At 39.2% G+C, this 26995-nt stretch overlaps 2 protein-coding genes and 1 long non-coding RNA gene across 5 annotated transcripts; 2 read left to right on the top strand and 1 right to left on the bottom strand.

The window, feature by feature from the left end:
* The first annotated feature begins 2864 nt into the window (after positions 1-2864).
* Positions 2865-13323, top strand: LOC122653696 (enhancer of rudimentary homolog). 3 transcript variants are annotated; one of them, XM_043847632.1, is made up of 4 exons: positions 2865-2878; positions 10725-10818; positions 12195-12315; positions 12817-13323. In XM_043847632.1, the coding sequence occupies exons 1-4, from the start codon at positions 2876-2878 to the stop codon at positions 12908-12910; spliced, it is 312 nt and encodes a 103-aa protein (XP_043703567.1). In that variant the 5' UTR covers positions 2865-2875; the 3' UTR covers positions 12911-13323. The 3 variants fall into 3 exon arrangements, with proteins under 3 accessions (XP_043703567.1, XP_043703566.1, XP_043703565.1); XM_043847631.1 differs by lacking the exon at positions 2865-2878 and adding an exon at positions 5834-5916; XM_043847630.1 differs by lacking the exon at positions 2865-2878 and adding an exon at positions 9993-10013.
* On the bottom strand, positions 4001-4804 carry LOC122653697. The gene is made up of 3 exons (XR_006331846.1): positions 4730-4804; positions 4217-4309; positions 4001-4043 (listed from the first exon to the last, which is right to left on the bottom strand). It is a non-coding gene; the product is annotated as an uncharacterized LOC122653697 (long non-coding RNA).
* Positions 13324-23833: 10510 nt separating the features above from the next.
* On the top strand, positions 23834-26337 carry LOC122654366 (midasin-like). Its single transcript, XM_043848432.1, has 3 exons — positions 23834-24079; positions 24173-24516; positions 26189-26337. Exons 1-3 carry the CDS (start codon positions 23975-23977, stop codon positions 26283-26285), a joined length of 546 nt encoding a protein of 181 aa, XP_043704367.1. The 5' UTR covers positions 23834-23974; the 3' UTR covers positions 26286-26337.
* Positions 26338-26995: the final 658 nt, after the last annotated feature.

Genomic DNA, 26995 nt, shown 5'->3' with positions numbered 1-26995 from the left:
TTTATTATTAATAAAATAAGATCAAAAATTATAATAATAACAACGACAATAATGATGATGATGATGCAAACTACCGAAGCAAAATATTTCATACAACCATAGTGATGTGCATATGACAATGCATTTTTTTTTTTTTTTTTGCTAGTAAACGGGGTTATTTATTAGCAACTGTGGGGCACATAGTTGAAAGTTTACATAAGTCAATCAACCACGGAGTGGATAAGGGCCAATCTGTAGTACAGTGCATAGAATTATAGTTTTTTATTTTATTTTTTCATTCCTATTTCATATCTTTTTATTTTTTAAAGTTTGATACTGGATTTATTTTCTACCATTTATCCTTATTTTGTTAAATTTGTAGATGCATGGTGGACTATGAATGGTTCTTCTGTTTCATTTGCTTCAAATAGTTGTTGTTCTCAGTTTGAGTCAACCTTATAGTTCATACTTAACTTAGATAAATTGGGGTGATTTTGAAATAGCATAGACAAAGAAGAAAAACAAACTCTCTCTTGATATGTTGGAAGATCTTATTTACACAAAGATAAACAAATCAAAGGAAATTGAGAAGTTTAGCAAAAAATCAATTGAGTTATATAAACTTGTTGAAATTCCTATAAATAAAGATGATGATGGAGTTGGTGTTGAAAATGAGGAGGGTGGTAGAGTTGAAGATGAAATGGGACAACTTTGATTGAGAACTTAGGCTAGGATCTACACTTGGCTCTGAAAATATGGAAACTCCAATTTTTAGTGGCACTTTAAGTCTGCTATGCAATATCAACACTCCTGTAACGGATGGTTCAAAAAACACAAACACTATTAGATGTGGACAGTTAGATGTTTCTTACATTTTTTGTGGGTTTATGGGTTATATAACAGATGCTATATTTTATATTTTTTTAAATATATTGTGAGACGAGTATGCCATTGATACATTGATATGTACATTACAATAGTATAGGACGTATGAGGGGATTGGGTATTTAGTTATTTTATTGTGTTTTAATTTAGTCGTGAGGTTTCCGTTTAATAAATTCATAGTCTATATTTTTTTTTTTGGTAAAAACTCATAATCTATATGCTATTATTTTGTTATTAGACGATGTACATGCCTCCTGCTTATATGCTTGTATTTTTGCTCCTGGATTTTTTTTTTTCAAATGAATTGTACTAAACATGTATTAAATGTGCATGGTTGTTATACCATTTTTAGCACCACATTTTTAATCATTGTCATTTAAGTCGTTTAGTACTCGCATGTATCCTACACGTATTTTTGTCATACCTGAACTTATGATGTCTCATACTAATGCATGTGTCACACATGCTATGAGTCAATGAAATAATTAAACAGCTATCAATCTATTTATTTGTATCTTTATTATCACTTACCTTATGTATGAGATTTTGTTATTATTGTTGATCGTAATATTTTAATTGAAGTTCCCTTGGAGTCTTCGTGTTTCAGTTGGACTCGATTCGGGCATAAAGTAACTTAGATGGCTTCCATCGGAAGAGATTAAGGGGATTCGGTTGAAGATGGTACTACAACTAACTTTGACTAGGGTTGTAAACATATTGGATTTGGCTCGAATAGTGCTATACCCGCATCCGCATCCGATTAGCTATCGGACGGATTTGGATAGTGCTAAATGGATACGGACACGGATACATATCGAATATTTTATCCGTTTACATGTAAATATAGCTTTTCGGATAACTATAGTGTATCTGTATCCACATCCGTTTAGCTTTCGAACGAATTCGGATAGTGCTAAACGGATACGGAAACGGATTTCAGCTATTCATTTACACCATTAACTTTGACATTTAGTCTTCCTCCTCCTCGTCCTCTTCCTTTTCCGACAATGATCTTTAAATCCTCCCTCTCCCAATCCCTCTGGCAAATCTGCAAAATGGGAGTACAAAGCCATGAACCATAAAATAATGATTTATGTAGTTTTTACAATTCTAGAATAATTAGAAGATGTGTGTGAATGCGTGTGTGGGAGAGAGAGTCTTGTTGTTGCTCTAGTACAATCTGATCGTCATGGGTTCGAACAAGGAAATAGTCTCTCCACAAAAAGTGGTGGTGGTAGGATACATACATATGCCTCTCTATAGCCTCTGCAACATGTAATAAATAGCAGGAGCCTCGTGCATTCGATACAATCTTTTTTTAGAGAGAGGCATAGAAAAGCGAGGTTAAGAAGTGTCAACAAAAAAAATCTCAATTTTTAAATATGCATATATAGTGGGTAGGGTTGAGCCTTGCTTAATAGAAGGTATCACGTCTGGCTCGATCAGACTCTCAACATTAAGGGTGTCAACTGGTTGGGCTCGGTTGGGCCTAGTTGGACCTCACGGTGCTTAAAGCCTGCATCGTGACCGCCCGTTTAAGTATTCGGGCAGGGCCTGGTTGGACTCGGTCGGTCTATGTTGGGCTTCGGGCTATAATCGGGCCTTAACTGGGTTGTGGCCATGTTTAACTCTAAACGGGCCTTAACAGATTAAGAGTAATAGAATAAACAACTTATTCTTCCTTCTTCACTTCTTAGGTTTATTAATTTTTGTTAAACGGTGAAAAAAAAAATCCTTATCATGTGGTCCTCAAAATATGGGTAAATAAGTTAATCAAGATATCAATCAAAGTCCAACGTCTTCTGGGCTTACTCATGCTACATGTGATAAAGCTATTGCATCAGTTTTGATATGAGAGTGAAACCATATTATAATATATATGTGTGTATTAATAACCTAATCCATCGACCAAGAGCTGAAAATGTTCAAGACCCATATTAATAAGTTAAAACCTGATATCAATCATCCAAAGATCAAACACACCATTAAAATTTATAAATATTCAGTTCACATGGTTTCAAAACCAGCAAATAGGTCGGGCTAGGTCGGGTAGCATTCAGTCGGTCCGGTCGGACGGTTGACAGGCTAGGACCCCACATCGAGACTGCTCGGTTACTAAACGTGTCGAGCTGGGTCAGGCTATAATCGGACGGTTCGATCAGTTTTGTCGGGCTAGATCTAGAATTTACACCCCTAATGAACATACCAACCTTAGCCCAACCTACTTGCCGAAAAGCCCAACATGAATTTTTTTTTGAAGGATTTCGGGTTAAGCCAAACTTGCACCCTCGTCCAAAGCAGTCAAACACACTGGCCATTGTCTGTGACTTACACATTAGTCCTAGTATTAGGGTAAAAGGGCGTACCCAATGCATGAGGCTCCCACCTTTGAGGGGACCGAGGAGCGTTATCATGTACGCAACCTTACCATTACTTTCACAAAGAGGCCGTGTCCGGACTCAAACCTGTGACCACTTAATCACAATGGAGCAACCTTAACTGTTACTAATAAAAAAATCCGATCAAGGGACTTGTACCAGGGAGAAAAGGGTCCATCGATGATTTATAAATAAGAGATGTTTTTAGTATTTCAATGGGATCATTGTTTACATAAAAAAGAAAAAGAAAAAGTTTCGATGCTAAAATAAAAGAAAAGAAAAAGTATAATAAGATAAAAAATTTGTGATGTTGCAATGATTAGTTTACATGCCTATCTCTCTTCTCAAATTCAAATATTTTTTATTTGGGTTTTTGATAATTACCATCTCAAAAACTTTGATATCTTCTATTACCCCCTAAAAACTTTCAAACAACTGTTACCCTCCCCTGTTGCATACTAATAACTAATTGGCCTCCACCGTTACATACCCGTAATGGAGGGGGTTAGTCGTGACAGTGTGCCATTGTCACAGATTTTTTAGGACCAAAATACTCTTATGTCAAAACAAAATAAAACAAATCTTCAAATAGGACCCTTCCTCTTCCCTTCCTCTTCACTTCACCTGCACTTCATCTTCTTCACTTCCTCTTCACTTCACCTGTTGTAGCAAACCGGAGGAATAGCAGATATCAAAGTTTTTGGGCTGAAAACAGATAAAAAAAAACTCTGAAACAAAAAACCCCAAACCAGGCAGAAGTAACCATACAATGAATCCATAGCGCAAGAGCTCCCCGCACATCTACCAGATAATATGAGAAAGCTTCAGATCCCAGACACTAAACCCACATCAAATAATGGATCAAAAAATGTAATAAATTATTCCAAACAGGAAAATAGTGGAAGCTGTTCTAAATATTAGGTTCAATTTAGAATACAGAAATGGAGAGAGAGAGATTTCTGAACAAAACCTACCCTTCCTCTGAACTTGCATTACTGAACTGATGGAGGATCCCCTTCTTATTGTGTATTGCATTAATGCACATCCTCGAAGGCATAACAAAAGTTCTGTAACAGAGAAGAATTTTTATTTTACGAACATAACAAGGGGAAAGAGGAAAAAAATAGAAAAGGAACAACCGACCCCTTTGTTTAGGTAAACTTTTGATTCTGCATGCATTCAATGCCATATGTCGAGCTGATGTATCAAATCTATAACTAATATTGTAGACAAAGGAAAGACCAACAGGAAATTTTGGGAGTAGGCTCGAAAAGAGTACAGAATGTGTAGCATGCAAACATGGAAATGGGTTCCGATCTCTTCTCCTTCGGATCAAGCAATTGTTAAAAACAATTACAAGAAAAAGAAAAAGGAATCTGCATGCCCAAATCCTGAAGACTAAACACACCATAAAGCCGTTTCAATGTAGAGTTTAAAGAAATAGCAGCAAAAAGAAAGAAAATAAAAATCCCAGAAAATGGAGTTACTTATTAAGGAACATGGCTTCTTCAAGAGCGCAACGCAAACTAGATTCTTGATGACCCAGACCCTTGCAAGAATCACAATGTTTGCCAGGGCAATCGATTTGTCACCCCAGTACAAGTACTTCTCCAATGCATGATGTCTGTGATACCTACTCTTCACGACCTTCACTAGGGGTCCTACAGAAGGGAAGGAGAACCCAACAATAGAAATTGAAGTGGAGAGATGGTAGAGAAACAAAATGGAAGCAATAGAGATGATTAGTATGAGAAATGGGGATCTGGGTTAGTATTTATTGCACTTTGGATTCCTCTGAATAGCCATTATTGTGGTTGAAGCGAGGAGAATAATGAAGAACAAAGAAGAGAAAAGGAGAAAATTGCGTTGGAGACGAAAGAGGTCGGACCAGAGATTCTTCAAGAGATAGACGAAAGCTGCGTTGGAGATGGAAGAGGTCGGACCAGAGATTCTTCCTCCGATTTGCTGCAACAGATGAAGTGAAGAGTAAATGAAGAAGATGAAGTGAAGAGCAAGAGTCCCATTTGAAGATTTGTTTTATTATGTTTTGATATAAGGGTATTTTGATCCTAAAACATCCATGACAATGGCACATTGTCACGACTAACCCCCTCCGTAACGGGTATGTAACGGTGGAGACCAATTTGTTATTAGTATGCAAACAGGGGAGGGTAACAATTGTTTGAAAATTTTTAGGGGGGTAATAATAGATATCAAAGTTTTTGGGATAATAATTATGAAAAACCCTTTTTATTTTTATCTTTTGGACTTCCAAATATAGCGAAATAAAATTCTATCCAACAACAAGAGTGTCATAGTCCAGAAAATATCGTAGGGGTGAAGTAGTAAAATACTTAAATATATTATCCGGGGGTTACATTACTAAAATACCCCAAAACTTGAAACGCGCAAATGGTGACGAATCTCTACTCTCTAGACTCTAGACGGGAAAATATTGGAATAATGCTATCAATAAAAAAAAAGGGAAAAGGAATAATGTAAAATCTGTGGGGATACATCACGAAAAACCCCAAAGCGTACGCGCAAAAGGCAACGACTCTCTCTCTCTCTCTCTGAGTCTCTCTGCTACTCTGCAAGACTGCAACCTTTCTCTTCCGTCGATCCAATCTCTACAACGAACTATCTCTTTGATCTCTAGCTGTCAATCTGAATGGTAAACGTTTCTCCTTTATCAGTTTGATAGTTTTCTGGTTTCTATGATAGATTCGGAGCCGCCTCCTAAAATCCACCTTAGATAGAGAACAACTAGTAATTGTTAATCTTGGAAGGAAAATAATTCATTTCCTTCAGTGAAATTAGGGTTTTATGGGAATTTACAGAAGTGGTGAAGTTCACAAGAGCTGCAACGAGGTTTTTTTTTTTTTTTTTTATAAATTCTGCTTGATTATGTGTTTTATTTCATGATTAGAAACCGAAGTTCTAGTAGGCGAATATTCAGAGATGGGTTACTTGAGCTGATTTAGATTGGGATGCAAGTGTGTGTTCTACATGTATTTAAGTAATTTGAAACAATACCGTTATGATTAGGATGTTTTATTGCTAGAGTGGGAACGCTTCTCTTAAATCATGTGTGGTCATAATACTTCACCGATGCAAATCACCGTGGAGGTTGCCCCCTGTAGTGGCTCTCACTCTGCTCCCTCCTCCACTCTGGTTGCCCCCTACTTTACTTGAAATTTCGATGTATTTTGGCTCTATTTTTAAGAGTTAAGAACCTAAGATATATATGCCAGAAACCGTTGCTCTAGCCCTAGGACTAATGGAATCAGCTGTTTCGGATACAGAAAATTGAACACAGCCGTAGGAGCAGGTGCTGTGGTATTATCAATCTAGGCGTGTTGTTTTATTTTTCATTTTGTTCTTCATTGTGCTTATTTCAAAAAAATATAAATGGGATGTTTTATTAACCATACTATCAAATGTAGGTGAACTGATGCGCTTATGAATCCTCATCCGTTCCAAATGTGAAACTTTTTTCTTGAGGAGAAATGATAGTGACACAGGAGTTTAATACTAGCTTTTCTCTGTAATGAATGTTCACCTTTAGTATCCCTGTTGCTAGTACTAATATAGTGCGTGCAGAATCTACATTCTACAAATTTCAAATGGCTTTTTTTTGTTGGGAGGTGGGGGTTGGGTTATTCCCTTCATTGTCATTCTTGCTCATTTAAGAATGGCAGTTATGATTCTGGACCTAGTAAACATTTTTCTGCATTTACTTAGGTTTAGCCCCTTCAATATGGATAATAGCCTGGATTTAGAAACCTGATGTTTACAGTTGCATTTCCCATGTTCCTTCTCGTATGTGTAGGTGAAATCACAACTTCCTATTATTGAATTCCAGTTTTGCAAGTGGATTCAACCAAGAACACCATGCTAAGGTCAAAAGTCTACACTTGGGGTACCCAATGTAATGTAGCCTAGGTGAAATAAATCTCACTTAGGACCAGGTTCTGTTTTAGGGTTGGCCGAATGGGCAGTTTAGGGTAACTAGGGCAAAATTAGGGTTAGGAATGGGAGATTGAGTTAGGGTTTTATTGGGTAATGGTCTGCAGAATTTTAGGAGTCTATTAGAATAGGTTTTAATGAGGTTTGAATAAGAAATAGAAATTCAGAAATATTAGGGTTAGGGTTTTGGGTTTTCAGATTTAGGATCTAAGCTGAAACTAGGGTTTAGGGGCAGATTTAGGGGCTGGGCTTTAGGTCGAGTTTTCCTAGCAGGGAGGGGGTGGTTCGGCTGGACTTTGGTGGGGGTTTTGATGGCTGGTTAGGTCTAGGCAGATTTTAGGGTTTCTGGGTTTTTATGTTGAGGGAGGGATTTAGGGTTTGTAGTGGATAGGTGAGGCTGCAACTGAGATCGAGTGGGAGGGTTACTGTGATGGACCTGTGGTTAGGTTTTGAGTGTAATCTGACGAGGGAATAGGGCTGTGATGAATGTAGATGAAGCTAGGGTTTGGGGAAGTCGATTAGGTTAGATGGAAGTAAGAAGAAGAGATGATAAAGTTGCAGGAAATTGTAACTCTTACTGGAATTGCAGAATTTCAGCAGCAGCAACCTTGAAGAACTTGAAGGAAGAAGAAGACGAACCTCCCGATCTGCAAGATGCAAGGAGTTGCCGGATTACTCCAGCCCTAGCCCTTGATATTACTCACAAGGGGTCTTGATATGACACACAAGACAGAGAAGCAGCAGCAGTCATGGCGGCAGCAGCAAGAAGAAACAAAATTTCAAACATAATAGGTGGGGGAGCCTCCCACAATTCTACTATTTATAATAATAAAGGGGGGGCCAAAAGGCCTTACAAATTATCAATCTAAAGCAATCCTAATCAGATTAGGAGTTGGGATTCCTAATTTGAATCCTAATTATAAAACATAGAATAGACTTATACTCTAAATAGGAGTATAAGTGTAAACAACTAAAACAAATAAAATAAAATATTAATCCCTCTAAAATCGTGGAGAGGAACTAAGAAGATAAACCATGAAAAAGACTGTTTTAACCCTAGGCTAAAAGAACAAACAAATAAAAAGGCTCCAACAAAAAATCAAAGAACAGCCAAATTAATCATGGTTTCAGCTTCTGCATCACAATGTTTTGTGAAACTCCACCTAGGGTACCCAACATTTGGAATTTTATCATTTGGGGTGTCTCATGTTTCATAAAATATGATGCTTGAGGTACTTCATTTTTCACCAATATTACGTTTGAGTGTCCTTATTTTTTTATAATCCCAATTTTACCCTAGGTGTCTTCTCTGGTGATGGAAGTGAATGGGGAAGACAGCAGGGGAGGAAAGAGGCTGTTGCATGGTGGGGTTGGGAGGGTGTGGGCAGTACAGAGGAGAGAGGAGATTGGGGTTCCGGTGGGGTGGGGAGGGAATGGGTTATAATTGTGACCATCTTCTCACTCTCCGATGCACTCTCCCCTTCTCTGTTGGGTTTATCATCTCCTCTCCCTTTCTAATGTCTGGCGCTTCTGGTTTTTCTCCTAACCTCACCTACTACCTCGATGTCATCCATGCCATTTAGCCATCCGCTGCAGACGTATGTGGCTTCTCTGGCTTCCCATTGAAACGAGATCGAAACAATGTCGGCGGTGCCACCACTAGCACTGCCACTACTCAGGTGGAGGAGCTGGGCTCCTACTCCCTGCCTCTACAGGCCATTCTTCATGAAATGAAATATATTCGTTCGATTGGGCTTCCACCACCATGCCGGCAGTGGGATTTAAGGTGCTGCCACCTTTAACAGCCTCTGGGCGTGGCTGCTTCTGCGCAATAACCCTCCCAACTATAGTCTCCAACTCGCATTGATGCTTCCACAGAGTGACAGAGGATGTCATCTACCTCCATTGGCTCCTCCAATCATAATGATTGAAAATAGCGCAGGGAATCCTCTTCGAGCAGGTCATCAGAGGGCTCCATAGGGAGGCTACACGCTTCAGCAGGGCACTACAGTTGAGTGGTAGTACGATTGTTGAAACAATAGGTGATGGTTGTTGCAGATTCCAGCCTTCCTCAGTCAAGACGAATGGAAACAAAAAAAAAATAAAAAATTGAAGAGGGTTTAGGGCAGCTGAGAGGGAGAGGGAGAGGGAAAGGGAGGGGGGGGGGACAGTGCTGTTGATGGGAAATAAGTAGTGTCTACTTCAGATTTCAGATTGCCTAGGCCACGGCGATGAAAAAACAGGCAGCGAAGGGGAGAGGGGTGAGTGCATCGGAGAGGGAGAAGATGGTCACAGGAAATTGAATGTCTTCACATGATAGCAATTGCAGAAAGAGGGGTGGGCAGGGTTGCAGAGGGAGTTGGGGAGGAAAAACAGGGGGTGGGTTGCAGAAAAAGGGGGCCGGGGTGGGATTTGCAAAAGAAGGGGGTGAGCTGGGGGCAGGGAGGGAATGGAGTGGGGTTGGGTTGCGGGTGCGGGGGTAGGGGAGGAGAGAGCGAGCAAGAGAGGGAAGGGGTGAGTGGTGGAAGTGGCGGTGATGGTGGCAGCGGCGGTGGTGGGGTATAATTGGAAATTTAAAAAATGGTACTCAAACATAATTTTCCAAACGTTGGGTACCCCAAGTGTAGTTTACCCTTCTTTTTTAGTGATTTAAGCCATATAATTTTCTTTTCAAATGACTTCTACAACTTCAAGAGACACCCTTGTTTTTGTCTTTGGATACTTTTGTATTTCTGAAACACCTTTGGGAGTTTGAGGGACTCCTTTTTTGTCTTCACCAAGACACCTCCTATGCACAAAAGAGCATAAGAAGTCCCTTTGCCATTCAACGTCTCTCTTATTTCAAAGCAATTTGAGTTTTGAGGTTTCAAATCTAAGACAGTATTCCTCGAGATGCAACTTATGAAAATCCTTTTTTACTTTGAACACATTGGGAATTAATGTTGAAAAAAAAATGTTATGTATAAGGTTCCCCAGAAGTATAACCATTTTCCTTGCATCAAACTCACGTACTCAACCATCATGTAACTGCTAAGCCAATATTAAAGTCCTTGAAATTTGTAAGTTAGTAATATAAACAAAAGGATGTTATGAAGTTATTGTCCCAAAATAATTATTATCTCAGAATAAATAATATTCTAAAGAAATTCTGACAGTGATTAGGTGACTGGAATCCTATGGCTAACTTCAATCAACAGCATTTCTGCATGCCACTTTATTTTTAACTTAATTGGGGTACTGGAGTGTCCTTGATATCTTGTAGCCCATTGCATGGTGTATCACTGGTTGGAGCATTGCACTGAAAATGTTCACTAAATTTAGTCCAATGATATCTTTCTAAGTTCCATTTAGGATAAAACTAGTGAAGGGTGAAGCTATATTGCAATCTTTGTCACAATATCCTCACTGTTGACTACTTAATTGACTAGAAATGTAACCACCCCAAAGCCTTTCTAGGTTAATGATTGCATTTAGCTGATGCACGAAGCAATTCACTTTTCTTGTCTTGTGCAGGCTAACAGGCATACAATTATTTTGATGCAGACATCTCCAAACAGAGCAACTAGAACATTTATGGACTATGAATCAATAAGTCAGGCAATGGATGGTATTCTTTGCTATTTCTTGAACTATACCTGTTTTCTAACAGCTTGTCTTCTATGGATGGAACATCTTGCTGTTTGCTGTTATTGTTTTTATGGTTGAGGGCTGATATTGTTACTCTTGAGCCACTGTATGTGATGTTCTGGTAGAGTGGTAGGTACCAACTCTACGAATGACACAACATACTGTTCAAACTGTGCAGACATAAGCAACTGTTTTGTTGCTTATGTCAAGATCTGTACTACATGATAGCATGGGAATGTGGCGTCCATGGTGTTGGTTCCCATGTAAATATCCTATGTTTATCAATTTGTTAGTGAATTAATCAATGCTTTCAATTATTAGATTGTTGCTACTTTGTTCCATTGCAGCTCAAATACTTAATGTACAAGAGTTTGATGTGAAATAGCATAACTGTTCCAAACCTTATGCTTAATTCATTTACATCTTGAGTGCCAACTTCTGATAGTTCCATATTTTTCCTAATGTCAATTGTAACTCTGGGTGACCACCATTTGTTCATAATTATGGGAGAATAAATTGGACACCAGCTTGATGTGGTTAGATGTCCCAAAATTAGATGAATTGGCAGGTAGTTGATGGTCTTCATTTTGCAGTCAGAGTGAGGCCAAGTATGTTTTGGAGGAAGCTTGAACTTGAGGCTATACTCCCCCCCTCCCCCATCCCTTCCAAAAAAAAGTGAATAATTGAAGGCAAAAAGGATTGTGTAGATGGCACTTTGACCAAATAACTATTCATGAATTTGTTTTTGCTTCATTTTTGTGCTACTTCCTGATTGCCTCAGTAGTCTGGTGTATAGCCCTAAAGTTGGCATTTTCATACTCTAATGTCCAGTACTATCTACAAAGTTCAACACTTTACCTCTTTCTTCATAAACTGACATTTACTTGAATGATGGTGAAGGAACTGCAGAGCAGCTGAAACTTCCACTTACATGTGTGATAGTTAGTTGCTAGTAGGGCTAAAAGGCATATTTCCTCTTCTTTTATATTTTGGTTTCTTTAGTCTGGATGGGGTGACCAACTCTTCCACACGAGGGGGCTGATTTGTATGGTGCTGGATAGTTACTCCTGGAGATCAGCGGTCATAGTGAAGGGGGGGGGGGGATTAAAGAACTCCCAAAGGAAAGCTATCATTTCATTGAGAGATGTACAGTTGGGGATCCAATTAATAACTTTCCAAGAAACTATACGCTTGATAGGAAGTGTAATCTTTCAATCACTTTTTTTCTCTATTAGATCACAGAATAAATTGAAACATCTTGAATTGTTGGATAATGTGGTGTGACTAGCTTGGCAGTTTCAAACATCTTTCATATTGATGATTGCTACTCTTACATTTATCTTTCATCATGGACAGGTATTTGTGCACTATATGAAAGGAAGCTTAAGGAGCTCAATCCAGCCATCAGAAACATCACGTATGACATTGCAGATCTCTACAATTTCATTGATGGCCTTGCAGATTTGAGTGCACTAGTGTACGTCACTAACCCATTGCATTTAATTTCTTATGTGTTATATCTGTTACTATTTACTAGTAACTACCCTTAATTCTCTCTCGTCTATGGCTAATCAAAAGGTTTGTGTATAAGTTATAAGCTATAGTTTATCAGTTGTATAGCCACAGGTGGCACAAGATGCTAGATTGGTAACAACGTGCAATGGGTCTATGTAAGATGAGACTTTGGAAATGACCTGTGTCAACTAGTTGATCTGTGGATAATTACAATTACAGGGATTTGGGTTTTGAAAAGAGAGTGGCAATTAGGGTTTTGGCTTCTCCTTAAGGCAAATATTTTTCTGTTTTTTGGGGAGTGGGGTTAAGGTTGGAGGTATCCTAGTCATCTCATGTTGGATTTGGCCACAATGTCACACTATGCTGCTGGTTATAGGCTGCAAGTGAGGACTGAATATGATTCTTTTCTCCGACAAAAGCTAAGATAGGCCTGATGTTTGTGTTGTTTCATTCTGGGTTGCAGCTATGATCACTCCATTCAGGCTTATCTTCCATACGATCGACAGTGGATTAAGCAGCGCACCTTTCATCACCTCAAGAAATTGGCGACACATTAAAAATTATGTTGTAAGCTACAACCCAGTCTTAGTTGCTGGTTTTATTATTTATAAACCATGCAGAATACAAGAAGAAGCAAGTAAAAGAGAAGTACAAAGTTGGAGCTCAGTCTTGTGTGCCTTTAGTTATGCTGTTGAAGTATGAATACGAACAAGATATTAGGTTCAGTTCCATTTGGGTGCAGATATACTGGCCTTGAATGGCGCTTCTGATTTGATTTGAGATAAATTACATCAGGGTGACAGTTATTGGTTCATGAGCGATGCAGTATCATGCAGTCATACTCTTTGTTTGTACCGAGCTTGCTTACTTGGAAGTGGGTGTGAGAAAGGATGTTTCTGTAGTGATATACTGGTGTGTAGCTTGATTTTGGAATCAATATAATGGTTATTATGATTTGTTAAGTTGGTATGGTCCTGCTATCAAAGCTTAAATCATCCCCCATTGACTTACCACCCTACACTTATTTTGTGTGTGTTTTTGTTTTTTGGGGGTGGGGGCTGCCTCCACGGCATTGGGACAGGCGTGGGTGTGGGTGTGTGCGCGTGTACATGTGCATGTTAGTTGATCACATGTTAAATTTGCAGTCCCTCATGTGCTTTGTATTTTGGGACCCGGTTTCTCTTTACCCATGATGATGCTCCTTACCTACCATCTTACATGTTAGTATGTTACCTTGTTCTTGGGCGATTTGTAATCCCTGTAAAACCCCTCTAACATCGGACTCCTTTGCACATACTGTGTATCCAAATCTATGGCAACGCCATGAAAATCTACATTATGAAACAAAACAGGCCCCTAACCTGCTCCACCGGTGTTGGAGTCTTAACTGTCATTACAAATGATAATTGGTTTACCAAAATTATAGAGCCCTTGATAAACTAACAAGGACAAACTATACTCAGTTGATTTAGAATCATTTGGAATAGTCACAGTAGTACCGCAAGGATAAAGATTAAGCTTAATAGACCATTTGGAAACTAATTTGAGTAAGATTAGAAGATGAACGATGAAACATAGATTTATTTCGCATCAATCAAATGTAATAGAAAGTGACAGCCATAACCGACATAAGGTACTTGTGCTAAACTTTTGAAAGACCAGAATCAGAAAGGATTCTCATAAAAAGATGAAAGGGAGGAGCATGAAGGAATTCAGTACACAAAGTAAGGGCCATGCAACCCAAATTCGTTTAGTAAACTCACTGGAAAGAAACAAACTTAATTTTAGTGCGAATTGCACCAACCAAAATTTTTCAAAGAAAAAAAAAACAAACTTAAGATGAATTTTTAGACCTCAAATAAAAAGCCACACACGAGCAATCCAAATTCAAAAACTAGTAATATGATTAATAGACAACAGTTTGGCACCCAATTTAGTATAAAAAGTTCTATGATCTAAGTAAGAGGGTAAACCCAATCATCTGAAGTATAATAGGTACTAAAGTGATACGTAATATGGCCTTAGATACATCAGAAGGAAAAATAGAAGAAATTATAAAAAATTCCAGCAGCCACCAACAATTAAATCACTAACCTTAGAATACAAAGGGTGTGGTTGAAAAGACACAGGAATCATGAAATTGTTGAGAGATGGTATCCAAGGATCCTCCCATATTAAAATACCCCTCCTTGACCCAACTCAGTGGCAGATATTGTTTGCAGTTTTTCTAGTTGGAATTACTGAGGTTAAGGGGAGAATATTGTTTGCAGTTTTTCCAATTAGAGTTACTGAGGTTAAGGTAACTCATTGAGCAAATCCCTATGTTTGTGATTCCAGGGGTGTCAACTGGTCGGTCTCAGTCGGGCCTAACCTAGCTTAACCGATTTCAAGCCCTGCACCATGACCACCCGTTTAGTTCATCGAGCCGGGCCTAGACAGACTTGGTCGATCTCAGGCTATAATCGGGCTACTAGAATCAAGCCTTAACCGTGCTATGGGCCTGTTTAATTCTAGGCGGTCTTTAAACGGGCTCTAAACAGTGCAGCCCATTGAACCACTCTTTTTTATTCTCATATACTGTAATTAGTAACCATATGATGTAGCCTATTACATCATATATTGGATTGAGTGAAGGGAGACAAGAAAGGTTTTATTTTGATAGTTTTGAATCTCTTTTTTAAATCAGTGTACAACCCTCCTCTTCGATCATTTCTACTTGAACAAAATAAGCAAAAAATAGTTCATTTTGGTTAGAAGGGCTCAGATGTGATCCATTAATGGTGAAAAATAAGTTAGAAGGTTTTTTTTCTCCAAAGAAGAAAAAGTTTGCTGCTTCGATTCTCTTTAATTGACGCATTTTCACCAATTAAACTCCTACTATTACATTGCCTGCTCTATATGAATAAAATCAACTTAAATTTGTAGAATTGTAACTATTTGAAGAAATTAGGATAAAGAAAATGAGGAGGGAATCGTATAATCCGGAGGAGTAGAAGAGACGAAGCTCTTTACCCAAAGAAAAAAAAAAAGAGAAGAAGCTCAATGGTTTGTTCCTCATAAGAGAGAGGCCCTCATAGGAAAATTGTTTGAAAAACATGTTAACGTGGGACCCACAAAGTCGTTCATAGTGGGGAACATGTATATATACCAAAGTTTGACTAGACTGAAAAGGGATGATGACTGAAACAACTTTGCTTTCGTTAGATTTCGTTGACAACATTAGAGAAAAAAAGCGAAAAAAAAGTGAAATTAAAAAGAATAGCAGGAGAACTAGTCGAGCTCGTAATTGGTCGGTCTAGTCGAGCGCCTGGAAGGCTAAAGCACCACACCAGGAATGACTGATTATAAACTTCTCAGGCTTAATAATTAGGCCCGGCCAGGCCTAGAATTGACACCCCTAAAATTCTAGGTTTAGTTTATTGTTGAATAAACCTATTATCTTATATGTCAAGGTTTGAATTTGAGGCTGATTTATACATTATCATTGTGGGGGCTATCAAGTTGGGTTTGATAGAGTTAGGGTTTTGGCCCTAAATATTTTTGTTGGAACAAATGTGCGTAATAGGGGTAGAAGCTCCTTGGTCGCTGTAGCAATCAAAATTGTGAAGTGTATTGAGCAATATATAAAAGCTTAGCAAGGGCATTGCTTCGTGGATGTAGGCACATTGCCAAATCACGTAAATCTGTGTCTCTATCGTGTGCTATTTATTTTGAATATTAGAGTATGTGTTTTGCAGTGTGGGTTTGCACTACCTAGTATACCTGGCCCGTTGTGGTTGCAAGGTGATTGTGCATGTAACTGTATATGATTGATGAAATTGGTTAGCACCAACCAACCAATTTATTAGAGTTTTCATTATATATGCTTCAAGCAATGCAATTAGATTAGAGGCTTAAAATTTTAGAATATATTGATTTAATCCTCTCTTAGTGTCAATTTGGGACTAACAATAACCAATGGGGAGGTTTCTTTTAGGCAGAGGGCAAAATTGGTTGTTCACATACGCTGAAGTGAATTTAGTGAAACAATTTACACAAAAAAATAAATAAATAATGAAACAACTTCTCAACTATTTCAAAATTTCAATTTCTATTGGTTTCCATATCCTAAAAATAACGTGTCAAAAATATGGAGAGGGTGGGAAGGGGAGGGCAGGGGGCCATTTCCATAGGAGATAGTAGAGAGAGAGACTCAAGCTAGGCACAACGCCCAACATGCCCAACCTTTACCCAAAAATTATACCCAACATTTAAAAAAACAAAAAAATCAAAATCACTCCTAAAAGTCAAAATCGAAATCCAACCAAAGAGAGCCTAAGAACCATATCGACAATGTGCCTATATTGAATGGGTCCCACTGTGAACAGTTCTAGCAAAATAAATGCTTGCCTTTTTTCTACGGACAGTTGGCTTGCTCAAGTGGTTGTGCCCTGCTTGTAGAATGCTCGCTAAGGTCTAGGTCTTGTGTTCGAGTCCCCCATCCTGCACATGTAGTGCAAGCAAGCCCCACCCCAATCCCCAATAAAGTTGGCCGGGGCATAGGGTGCCCAATGTGAGAAGTGAGAATGGATCCAATGGCGTTGGGTGAGCGGGGCCCGACACACATCCTAGCACCGTTTGATGCCTTCCTGTTTGTTTGACAGAGAAAATTGAAAAAAGTAAAAAGGGGTGACAAATGTTACTGTTTGGTTAGATGATGTGTGAAACTTCTAAACGAACTCATTAAATGCATTTATTATTGTCTGGTGAGGAAGCACCCCTCTTTTTCCCACCCCTATTCACTTTCAAAGTCCAACCAACTTGGTAGGACTTTGACACTATTCATGGAAAAGTTACTTTTGAGTCTATCTCTCTCCTCTTGTTATTTCCTTTAATTCCTATGGTATCCCATCGCATGTCCATTCCTCTCTCTCTCTCTCTCACTAAATCCCACCCTAGTAAAAAAGGCCTCATTTGTTTAGAGGGGACTTAGGTGGGGTGGGAGAATTGGGGTGGGAAAATGCGGATGTGACACTTTAAAATCCCACCCCAATTGTTTGATTAATTTGGGACATCATTGATTACTTTGTCTGCTGATGTAATACTTCAAAATCCTACCCCTTTGCTATCCAAAGTCCCACCAACTGTTCAAGGGAAAAGTAACTTTACCTCAACATTTCCACCCCAACAAAACCCCCACTAACATGTGAGTCCCATATTTCCAACAATCCCACCCCACCTTCCCCTCAACAGAGCCTATTTTCTTGGATTTGAATCCTCTATAGCACGATAGGGCGTGTAGCGCACATTTGACGGTCCGCAGTGCTTGGGCACGTAGTCCAACACACGGGTAGGGTGTTAGGTTGAGTGCCCAGTCACTGCAGGTCGTCAAATGTGTGCTACACGCTTTGTCGCTCTACAGAGGAGCCCGTCCTATTTTCTTTCCTTTCCTTTTCCTTGTCAACCCAACCCACAACATGTGGGACCCATCCTCACAAGTTTCCCATCCCTTTTTATCCGTCAAACAAACGGGACATTAAAAAATAAAGAGTAGATTACATGTACCCCCTGGTGTTTGAAACAATAACAAAACAACCCCATAGTTTCACCATTTACGTATAATCCCTTGATGGCTCACGGTGTTAGTGAACTATTGTTAGTTTTAAAAGTAAAAAGATAGTTTTACTCTTTTACTTCAATGACTTATTTTAAGTACCATTTTACACTTATTTACCTTCTCCTCCAGACGATAAATCCCTAAATTGATTTAGGGGTTTTCCCTTGTGAAGCTCTAGCTCTGGTTGAAATTGCCGAAACCAACAACGCCAATCCTGAGTTTGATGCTCTGCTCAAAGCGTTCATATATTTGAGCCTCATAATCATAGGGTTGAGCAGCATCTATCGCTCGGATGCCAATTAGATTGATTTCTCGTACTATAGGTTGAAAATGAAAGCGAAGGTCGACGGAAGCAGTGCGAAATTGGATGAAGCTCCATGAGGTATAACAACTCTGGTTTTCGATGGTTGTAGGCCAGACAATGTGAGCATCTTATATGCCCCCTGTAAAGTATGAAGAGAACCCACCTCACAATGAGTTCTTCCAAACGTCAAAACTCACTCAAATCCAAGGACAAATAACCTCTATTAATTAGAAATCATTAATGCTTGAATCACAAAAAATCACTCACAACATCTGAGAAGATGAACAGTCAAAACAAAACAAAAAAGAACTTTCAAAGAACAATAAGGTACAGAACGAAATCAAGATAAAAGGACATAAAAAGCACATAAGCATTTCAAGGAACTAGTTAAGAGAAGAAAAAAAAATTCGGAAAACTGATTTAAAGCATTTCAGGTGAAAATGTTAAATATCAAAAAAATACACAGGATACTTCCGAGGAGAGAAACTCGAAAACGGTGATATAGTGACAATGGGAGAAATCACTAAGGCATGGAAACATGAGCATGGCAAAACATGGAGATCGGGAGTAAAATAGAAAAATAGAGATGTGTGCATGGGAGTGAATGCTAAGAAGATCATGAGATATATATGTCACTGGAGATGGGGATCATGTGAGTATGCATGATACACATCAAGAAAAGAGAGAAAGAGAGGGAATAAGAGTGATCACCATCTAGAGATATGGGATCACTATGCAAAATGAAAGTGAAGTAAAACAAACACGTAAAATACAAGTAAAAAGGTAAAGAGATAAAGGCCTACCTATTAAGAAGACCAAAGTGGAGAAGTGGATGTTTCCCTTTCATAACTCAGGAGATTTGTATGGGGAGCAAGTATCGCCGCTTGAAAGACTTCTTTTGTCTCTTGTGCTCAAGCACTTCGTAGGCAAGCCGAGATTTCCGGATTGGTGTCTCCAAAAGTTGAACTTGAGGCTTCAAGTGGGATGTATGTATTCAAGGATGCAAGGGAGTAGGTGATGGTAGGAGCTCTTGTGGAGGCTATCTCTCAATTGGGGACTAAGCAAAGCTCATAGGAAGTGCAAATCTCTAAGGAATCACCAACTCAAGGCTATGTCAAGTGCATGTCACTACTAAATAGCACCAAGTAACCCTCCTCAACGTGAGAGGGGGTGTATTTATAGGTCTAGAGGGGTGTGCGTACTTCCAAATTCGTGTAGGTATGGCTAGGCCATCTAGATCGTCCAAATAGGGGGTCTTTGCATCGATGTTGAGTGTAAAGTTAAGGTGGGAGACAATGAGACTTGGGCAAGTGTTTAGTTGCATTAAGGAACGTTTCTTGGGGCCTTAGGGAGCCAAGATTGAGATCCAAGGTGTCAAAAATAGGCTAGGACACGAAAGGAATCGCAATCAGAGCAAAATATGGCAAGATTGGGCTTCCCAATTTAGCACAACATCGATAGTGAAAGGGGGCTGAGTTGACATCTAACTGGGGTATAGTCGACATCAAGTGGCTGTCGATGAACTAGACTCGACATCAAGGAAAACGGATCAACTGTCGGTTGCCACTGGTTGAATGTCGAAGTGAGATAGACAGTAGAAGTACACTGTTCAACAATGAGAGGGTATGGCTCGGTGGAGAGGAAACTGGCTCGATGTCGAGGGTAGGTGGGTTCAATTTCGATTATGGGTCTGAGAAGGAATGGGCCATTTGGGCCAGGGTTTGCTGGGCCAGGCTGGTTTGAAGGGGTCTGAGGGCTAGGAGGATGGTTTGGGCTCCGACAAGGGGAATGGACAGTCGGTTTATGGACTCGGGCAGTACACACTGACACTACATCCATAGATACATCGGCTCTAGGCCTTGGAGGGTGTTCATCATCGTTACGGGAAACCTCCAAGGGAAAAGACAAAATTAGGTGTTTCCCATGATGGATATGCCAGGTAAGAACAACCCATGCAAAGGTCCATAGCTAAAAAGGTCCATGGGTCTCGCCATGGAAGCAAGAAGAAGTTGGCGCGCCTATCCGGTCAATCAACCTATCAACACCCAACTCTATGCAGCCTAAGACATCACCTCTCACTAGGGAAAGCTATATTACAGAAGTCCTAAGCACATCAACGGCCACCAAATGTAGTAATCCAGTGGAAAAAACCACTCTCCAACAGGGAAAACCACTCCGCAACTTTCCATTGCATTTATGAGCATCCAATGATGCCCTCCAAGGGAGAGCTCATACTAATATAAAGGACCTCATCCCAATAAAGGGCTCTCCAAACGGGACTCTCCATAATAGAAACAAAGAGAAACACTCCGCCTCCTTATGATAGGAAGGCTCCTCCATTGGTCACATTAGGACCTCTACATTGATGCAACGCCCCAAAGGGGTCAAGCCCTATAAATGGGAAGGTACACCCTACAAAAGGAGATCGAACTCTTGAAACTCTCACTTGTTTCATCTGTTTGCTAGAGAGACCTAACTTAGGCATCAAAGAGTCCCTCGCCGACTTCCCGGCCCGATACTCACCTCCTTTTGCTTATTTGTTGTGTTGTGTAGATCTTACCCTTGGTGCACCCACTGGAGGGTTCTTGACGCAACAAACATGCTTAGGGGTAGAAATCGAAACCAAACCGTTCAACTAGACATATTTAAAAAATGAAACCTAAATTATTTACTAAAATGGCTTCGATTTAAATAATTTTATTAGTTTTTTATAATTTATTCAATAGATTTTTAAATGGTTTAAAAAAGATGTAACCTGAACGAGGGTCTTCGGGTTTCAGGTTTGGGGGTTTTCTCACATGCTTTTGGGCTTTTAGGTTTTAGTTCTTTTATTTTATTTAATTAAAACTCATAAATATGTATTAATACGTGATTAATATGATAATTAATATGATATTTCTTTATAGTCACGTATAAAATTATACTATCAGATAGAATATGGTAAGAGTCGGATTATTGATTCATACAGCAGGATACATAAATTAATATGACAATTAATACACGAACTTACTAACTATGGTCGTAGACCCGCCGCAGGTAGATTCCTACATACCTTCTAGAAGTGCAGACTATTTTTTGTATACGATTAAGATTGATTTGGGTCTATCTCCAAGCATTTAGTAATCATTCTCAAGTAGTCTCTACACTCTCAACCTGAAAAAGTTATCTTAAGCTTTCAAATACTTTTAAGTTTGAAGGATTTATTTCAGATTTTTTGTTTTAAATACAATTCTAAAGATTTTTTCATTCCAGTATAATTTGATAATGGCAAAACTAATTTGCTCAATATAACTCTGTTGATCTGAGTGCGTGTTGTGATATCCGCCTGAGTGCGTGCTTCCTTTCCCCCATCTCCTCCTTTGCTTTCAGCCATGAACATCGTTCTTGTCAGCGAAGAAGATGCAGATGATCGCACATCGGCCTGGGGACGACGTTCTTTGCCCTCTATGGCCTGCTCCGATCATGTCCATCTCTCTATCCGTCTTTGCGGTTGGCTCCACATCGCCCCACTTAGTCTTCTCTCTGTTTCTGTCTCTGTGTCGAAGGCTTTCAACTGCATTAGCTTGGGTTTATTAAGGATGGAGGCGGCTATAGATCTGTTTCAATGGATCCATCCAAAACAAACAGAAATTGCTCTCTCTCCTAACTACTTTTCTGATCTACTCTCTCCGATTGCTAAGCCAATCCAGTTTTTGCCCTCTACTATGTTGTCGTTGTTGCCGTCATTGTCGCCTAGGGATGTACACAGTCTCAGGCAAGAGCATCTAGTGCGCAGGGCACCAACCAAGGGATTCCTCATGGAGCAACGACAGACCCACACCCATTCCATCTTGCCCCACCTTCCCCTATATCCATACCCTTTCCACTCTGCTCCCAACTTGGCTGCCACTGTGCGCCTATGCCTTTTGCCATACCCCTACCGTTCCCCCCCTTGAAGTTCCCTATTATGTGTTTGGTTAGAATTTTTTGCCATTGTCGGCAAACAATCTCAGTTCATTGGCTCTACGCGGACAACACCGAGGGGCTTTCGATTCATGGAGGTTTTTTATTTTCTCTTTATTTGTGTCTTTGTAGGTGATGTCGATTCTGGTGTAGGTGGCACCGAGATTATCGCTGGCTCGGCTGCTCCAGCGATCCCTCAATCCTCGTCTATCGTCGGACGAAGTTCCACTGACCAATCCACTAGACCTTTGCCTATCCGGTAGGTCTGTTTGAAAGTAGGCTATGGCAGTGTGTCGGCACACGTGCGTTTAGAGATGTAAACGGATCGAATTCAGTCGGATAGTGGCAGTATCATATTCGTATCCGAATATATTCGGACGGATTCGGATAATATCCTATCGATTTTCGGACGGATTCGGATAATTTCCGGATAGTGATTTTTTGAATACTGGTTCTCCTAAATGGATATGAATACGAATCGAATACGATTTTTCAACTATCCGTTGACATATTTACTGTTTTTATGATGAGGATTAGGGTTGAGACTTGAGAGTTCAATAACTACCCTTTCTTCTACTCTTCTTGCTCTTTTATTTTCTTACATTTTTTACTTTCGATTTTTTAATAGATATGTAATTCCATGTATCACATTGCATAAAACAATATATATAAACTAATAGCAAATCTATAAAAAGAATCACATTATCTTAACTTATAAATTTATAAAAATAAGATAACAAAATCCAATAAAGTAACTTAAAAGGTTAGACAAACACAGAGTTATATTTCAGATATTTTATTACCGTCGGACTGTTAAACGAATCGGATAATAATCGGTCGGATAGGGGGATTATCATATTCGTATCCGATTAATTTCGGACGGATTCAGATTCTCCTAAACGGATACGAACGCGGATCGAATACGGATTTACGAGTATCCATTTACATCCCTACGTGTGTTGTGTGAATTTGTTCCTTTGGGCACGTATGGAGACCCCATTATTGGCACCTTTGTGCGTGCGCTTTAACTTAGCTGTGTTTACAGTTTGTTCTCTAGGGAAGTGTTTGTGAACCAACCCCTAGTCTGGACGACCCAGTCAATGGCATGTGAGACCAGGTCAATTTTCACTCCTTGGTCTTCGATACCGTATATCCATACTTCGCATTTATCATGTTCTCTATCTGTTTTATGTATTGTGCTTACTTTGTTTGGCATTGGACGTGTATGAATGAATAGCCTTCTTTCTACCAAAAAAATAAAAAACCTTACCTACTCTTATCCCAAAAAAAAAGAACATGCGTACCCCCGAGTCATTCAGCCCATCACTTAAACGCCTTGCAGAAATCGAATACCATTCGGTCATAAGTTAGGAAAATGTGAATTTGGTTATGGTTTGAATATCGGCCATATCGAATCGAGCCGGAACCGAGTCGAATAACCGGTACCAAACCGGTTGAAACCTTGCTTTGCCCTTTCATGTGGTGTTTTCCCAGTAGAAGTCTAGAACTGTTGAAACCGACTTCAGTGTTTGCACGGAACTCCACTTGGCCTCCATCTTGCCGCCAAAACCCATGAACCCTAAACCCTTGCGCTCATCCGCCCTGTGTATATAAAGTAGATGGTAGGACTCGGCAACACAGTCGGTCAGGCTCTTAGTTGTTACTGTGTCGTCTGTATTCAGTTCCAAACGCTTCCAAAGTTTGAAGCCGGCAATTACACGAATTCCTCCTAAAAAAAATTTGAACGGTTCATCTTCTCAAACAGGAATAAAGTCCTTAATGACGATTGACGGGAGTTTTAGTCTGCAATACGCATTGGATAGATTCCTTGCTCGTTGTCCTAACCTTCGATGCATTCCCGGATTGCAGTCTCTCTCGCAGAAGGTACAGTTTTTTTATTAGTATTCATTTTACACCTTTTGTCTTGGGTAGTCAGTTACTTTTATTTAATTGAGTTCGTTTTATGGACAAACTCAGGGAGACAGCTTGACGGAAGAAGAAGTTGTGAACTCACTAGCCGAGCTGTTTATGCATCCAAATTATACAGTCCCTATGATGGGCTGTTTCCGTCCTATCGCTCGAAAGATTGTGGACAGAGCAGTGGCTTTACTTCGACTAGTTCAGAGCTTGAAATTGGATTCTAAAGATAAAGTCATAGTGATTGGGGAGAATGGACATACCAGTGAAACAGGAAACAGTGATGTTGAGGATGACGTTAATGTTATTGCTTTATATGTTAGGAGCGGAAGGGGTTTGAAGCTTCATGAACTTGCCTCTTTGGCATTCTGTCGAGCCGTTGAGTTGGCACCTTTTCTGTTGGGGTGAGTTGCCAGTTCTGCAATTTTGTGGCATGATAATTAAACATCAATATTGAATTTCAAGCACTAGTTCAGGGAATTGCTTAAATGTCAAACACTAGTTACATGAAAATTGAACATCTTCGGAAAGCAAAAATGGTATATAAGCTAGATGAATGCCTATCAAGATATTATTAGTTATGAATATAGGATAGTTCGTAGTAAAAAAAAGTGAAAATTATTTAGGGCAGTCAGGGTTTTGGTTGTAGGGGATAATTTTTGGGTCAGCAGCGTATAAGTGTAGATATTGAAGAGAAATAAATAGTGGAAGAGGACAAGGAAGGATACATAAAGGAAGACGATTGGGACTTCAAGTTCTGAATAGTAAGGAGAGAAAATGATACAATATCAACTACTCAGCCTTATCCCAACTAAATGGGGTTTGCTACATGGATCCTTGCCCTTCAATCATCTATTCGAGGTCATACTTGATACAAGGCCTAAACTATGCATTTCTTTTCTCACCACTTCTCCTAGGGTCATTTTACGTCTGCTCTTGGATCTTTTAGTTCCTTCAACCTGAATCAAATCACTCCTCCGAACTAGAGCATCCAAAGGCCTCCATTGAACATGACCATGCCACCTCAAACGACTTTCTCATAGTTTATCATGTATCAGAGCTACTCCCAAACCAGCTCTAATATGATTATCTCTTACTTTATCCTTCCTAATTTTGCAACACATCCATCTCAACATCCTCATCTTTGTTACGTTGAGTTTATCTACACGATGATTCTTAATTGCCCAACATTCTGAACCATACATCATAGCTGGTCGCATGACTGTCCTATAAATTTTTCCTTTAACTTTTAGAGGAACACGTCGATCACACAACACTCCTGGATTTGAACTCAAACCAACAACCAAAATAGAATCTTTTCATCAAAGGATAGTTCAGATTAGGAAAAATCTTGATAATAAGAAATTCGGTGGTTGAATGGGCTTAAAACTTAGGTCGAGTGTGGATTATATAGGAGAGAAGAGATGCTGAAAGTTACAGTTTAATCAAATGACTAAATCTGAAGTTATAGAGGAATCCTAGTTGGGGTACGAGTGAGGATATTATGGTAAATAGGGTACTGGAACTAGGGTTAAGAGATATGATTACTAATTTCAGAATTGATATATCCTGAAATCAGCTACTTATTCTGAGGATGAAATCAGAATCGGTTATGGTTGAAGGTTTGAAACTGTGCTTTGATGGGGTTAGGGACAGAATGGGAAATATGAGAATATATTCAAATCAGGCCACATGAATTAGGTCAAATTTGAATCACTTCCCAAATTAGGGTTAATTGAGGTATGGTGAAAATCTAAGTTCAATCGGATTTGTTGGTTTATTTAACAAATCATTCTGTCCCCCCACTTTCTTGGAAAAAAATGTACAGAAACGTTTGCTGGTCTAGTACTTTATTTCTTTTTATTAATCTTCATTGCTTACCTTCTAGTGAAAAAGGTGTTGTTGATTAATTATTGATTTTTTCTCTTCTATTTCTTGTACAAGAATCTCCTAATTTATGATGTTGATTAGAGTGGGGTTAGACATTAGTTTGATGATTGCTGTAAATTTTGTGCGATTTTTTTTTTTACTTTCTTAAGAAAGTGATGTAAGACATGCTCTGATCATTTCTTGTAGGTCTGTGTTAAATTATTTCAAATTTGCTCCACCTCCTTTCCAACGTCTTTTAGTAACTGATTCAACCTCACAGATCATAGAGAAGGTATTCTCCTAATGATTATTAAGCTTTTATCTTTTTGTTTTATAATATTCATTCGGAAGAAAGTTGGCATATTTGAATTTTTAAATGCATACCTTTATGCGTATATAAATATTTCTATGTAGATATATCTTTGCTTGTCTTTGTGCATATAGTTTGGAAACTCTTTAATTCATTATGTAAATATTTCTTTGGACAAGAATATCAAGGACATCATGGGATAACCCACAAATTATAAGCGGATATTTTTTTTGGGTGAATAAAAAATTCATTACTAAAAGCAGCCCTAAAAAAGGAGGGAAGAAACAAGAGATAAGGACCAGCAGAAAAGGCTCAAACAGCGGAGCCCGCTGGCGTAAGGGTGATAGAAGAAAGGCCCCAGGATACAACAATGAATCTGTTCCTTGGGGTGTCAATACAAGTAGAGGGAGCAGCTAAACTAATTTTAGTTTTGATTTCAAAAGAGATGGAATCCCAAATCTGGTTGGTAGATCTCGATTTGGAGGTCCATTTCCTAAGATTTCTCTCCATCCAAATGTGGTTGATAGCCGCCGAGAAAGCCGATCTCCCAATCATATCACAGATAGTAGAGCCACCAAAAGTCATAGCAACCCAAATCCACTCACGATCAAAAGGAAGAATCCTCCTGGTTGACGGCCAACATTTGGAAAGGATGCCCTTCCAGATAGAGCGAGTGAAAGGGCAGCCAAAGAAGAGGTGATTTG

Source organism: Telopea speciosissima, chromosome 3 (genome assembly GCF_018873765.1).
Source record: "Telopea speciosissima isolate NSW1024214 ecotype Mountain lineage chromosome 3, Tspe_v1, whole genome shotgun sequence".
NCBI classification, from domain to species: domain Eukaryota; kingdom Viridiplantae; phylum Streptophyta; class Magnoliopsida; order Proteales; family Proteaceae; genus Telopea; species Telopea speciosissima.
Note: the sequence above shows the minus strand (reverse complement) of the source record. Positions and strands in the feature narration are given on the sequence as shown.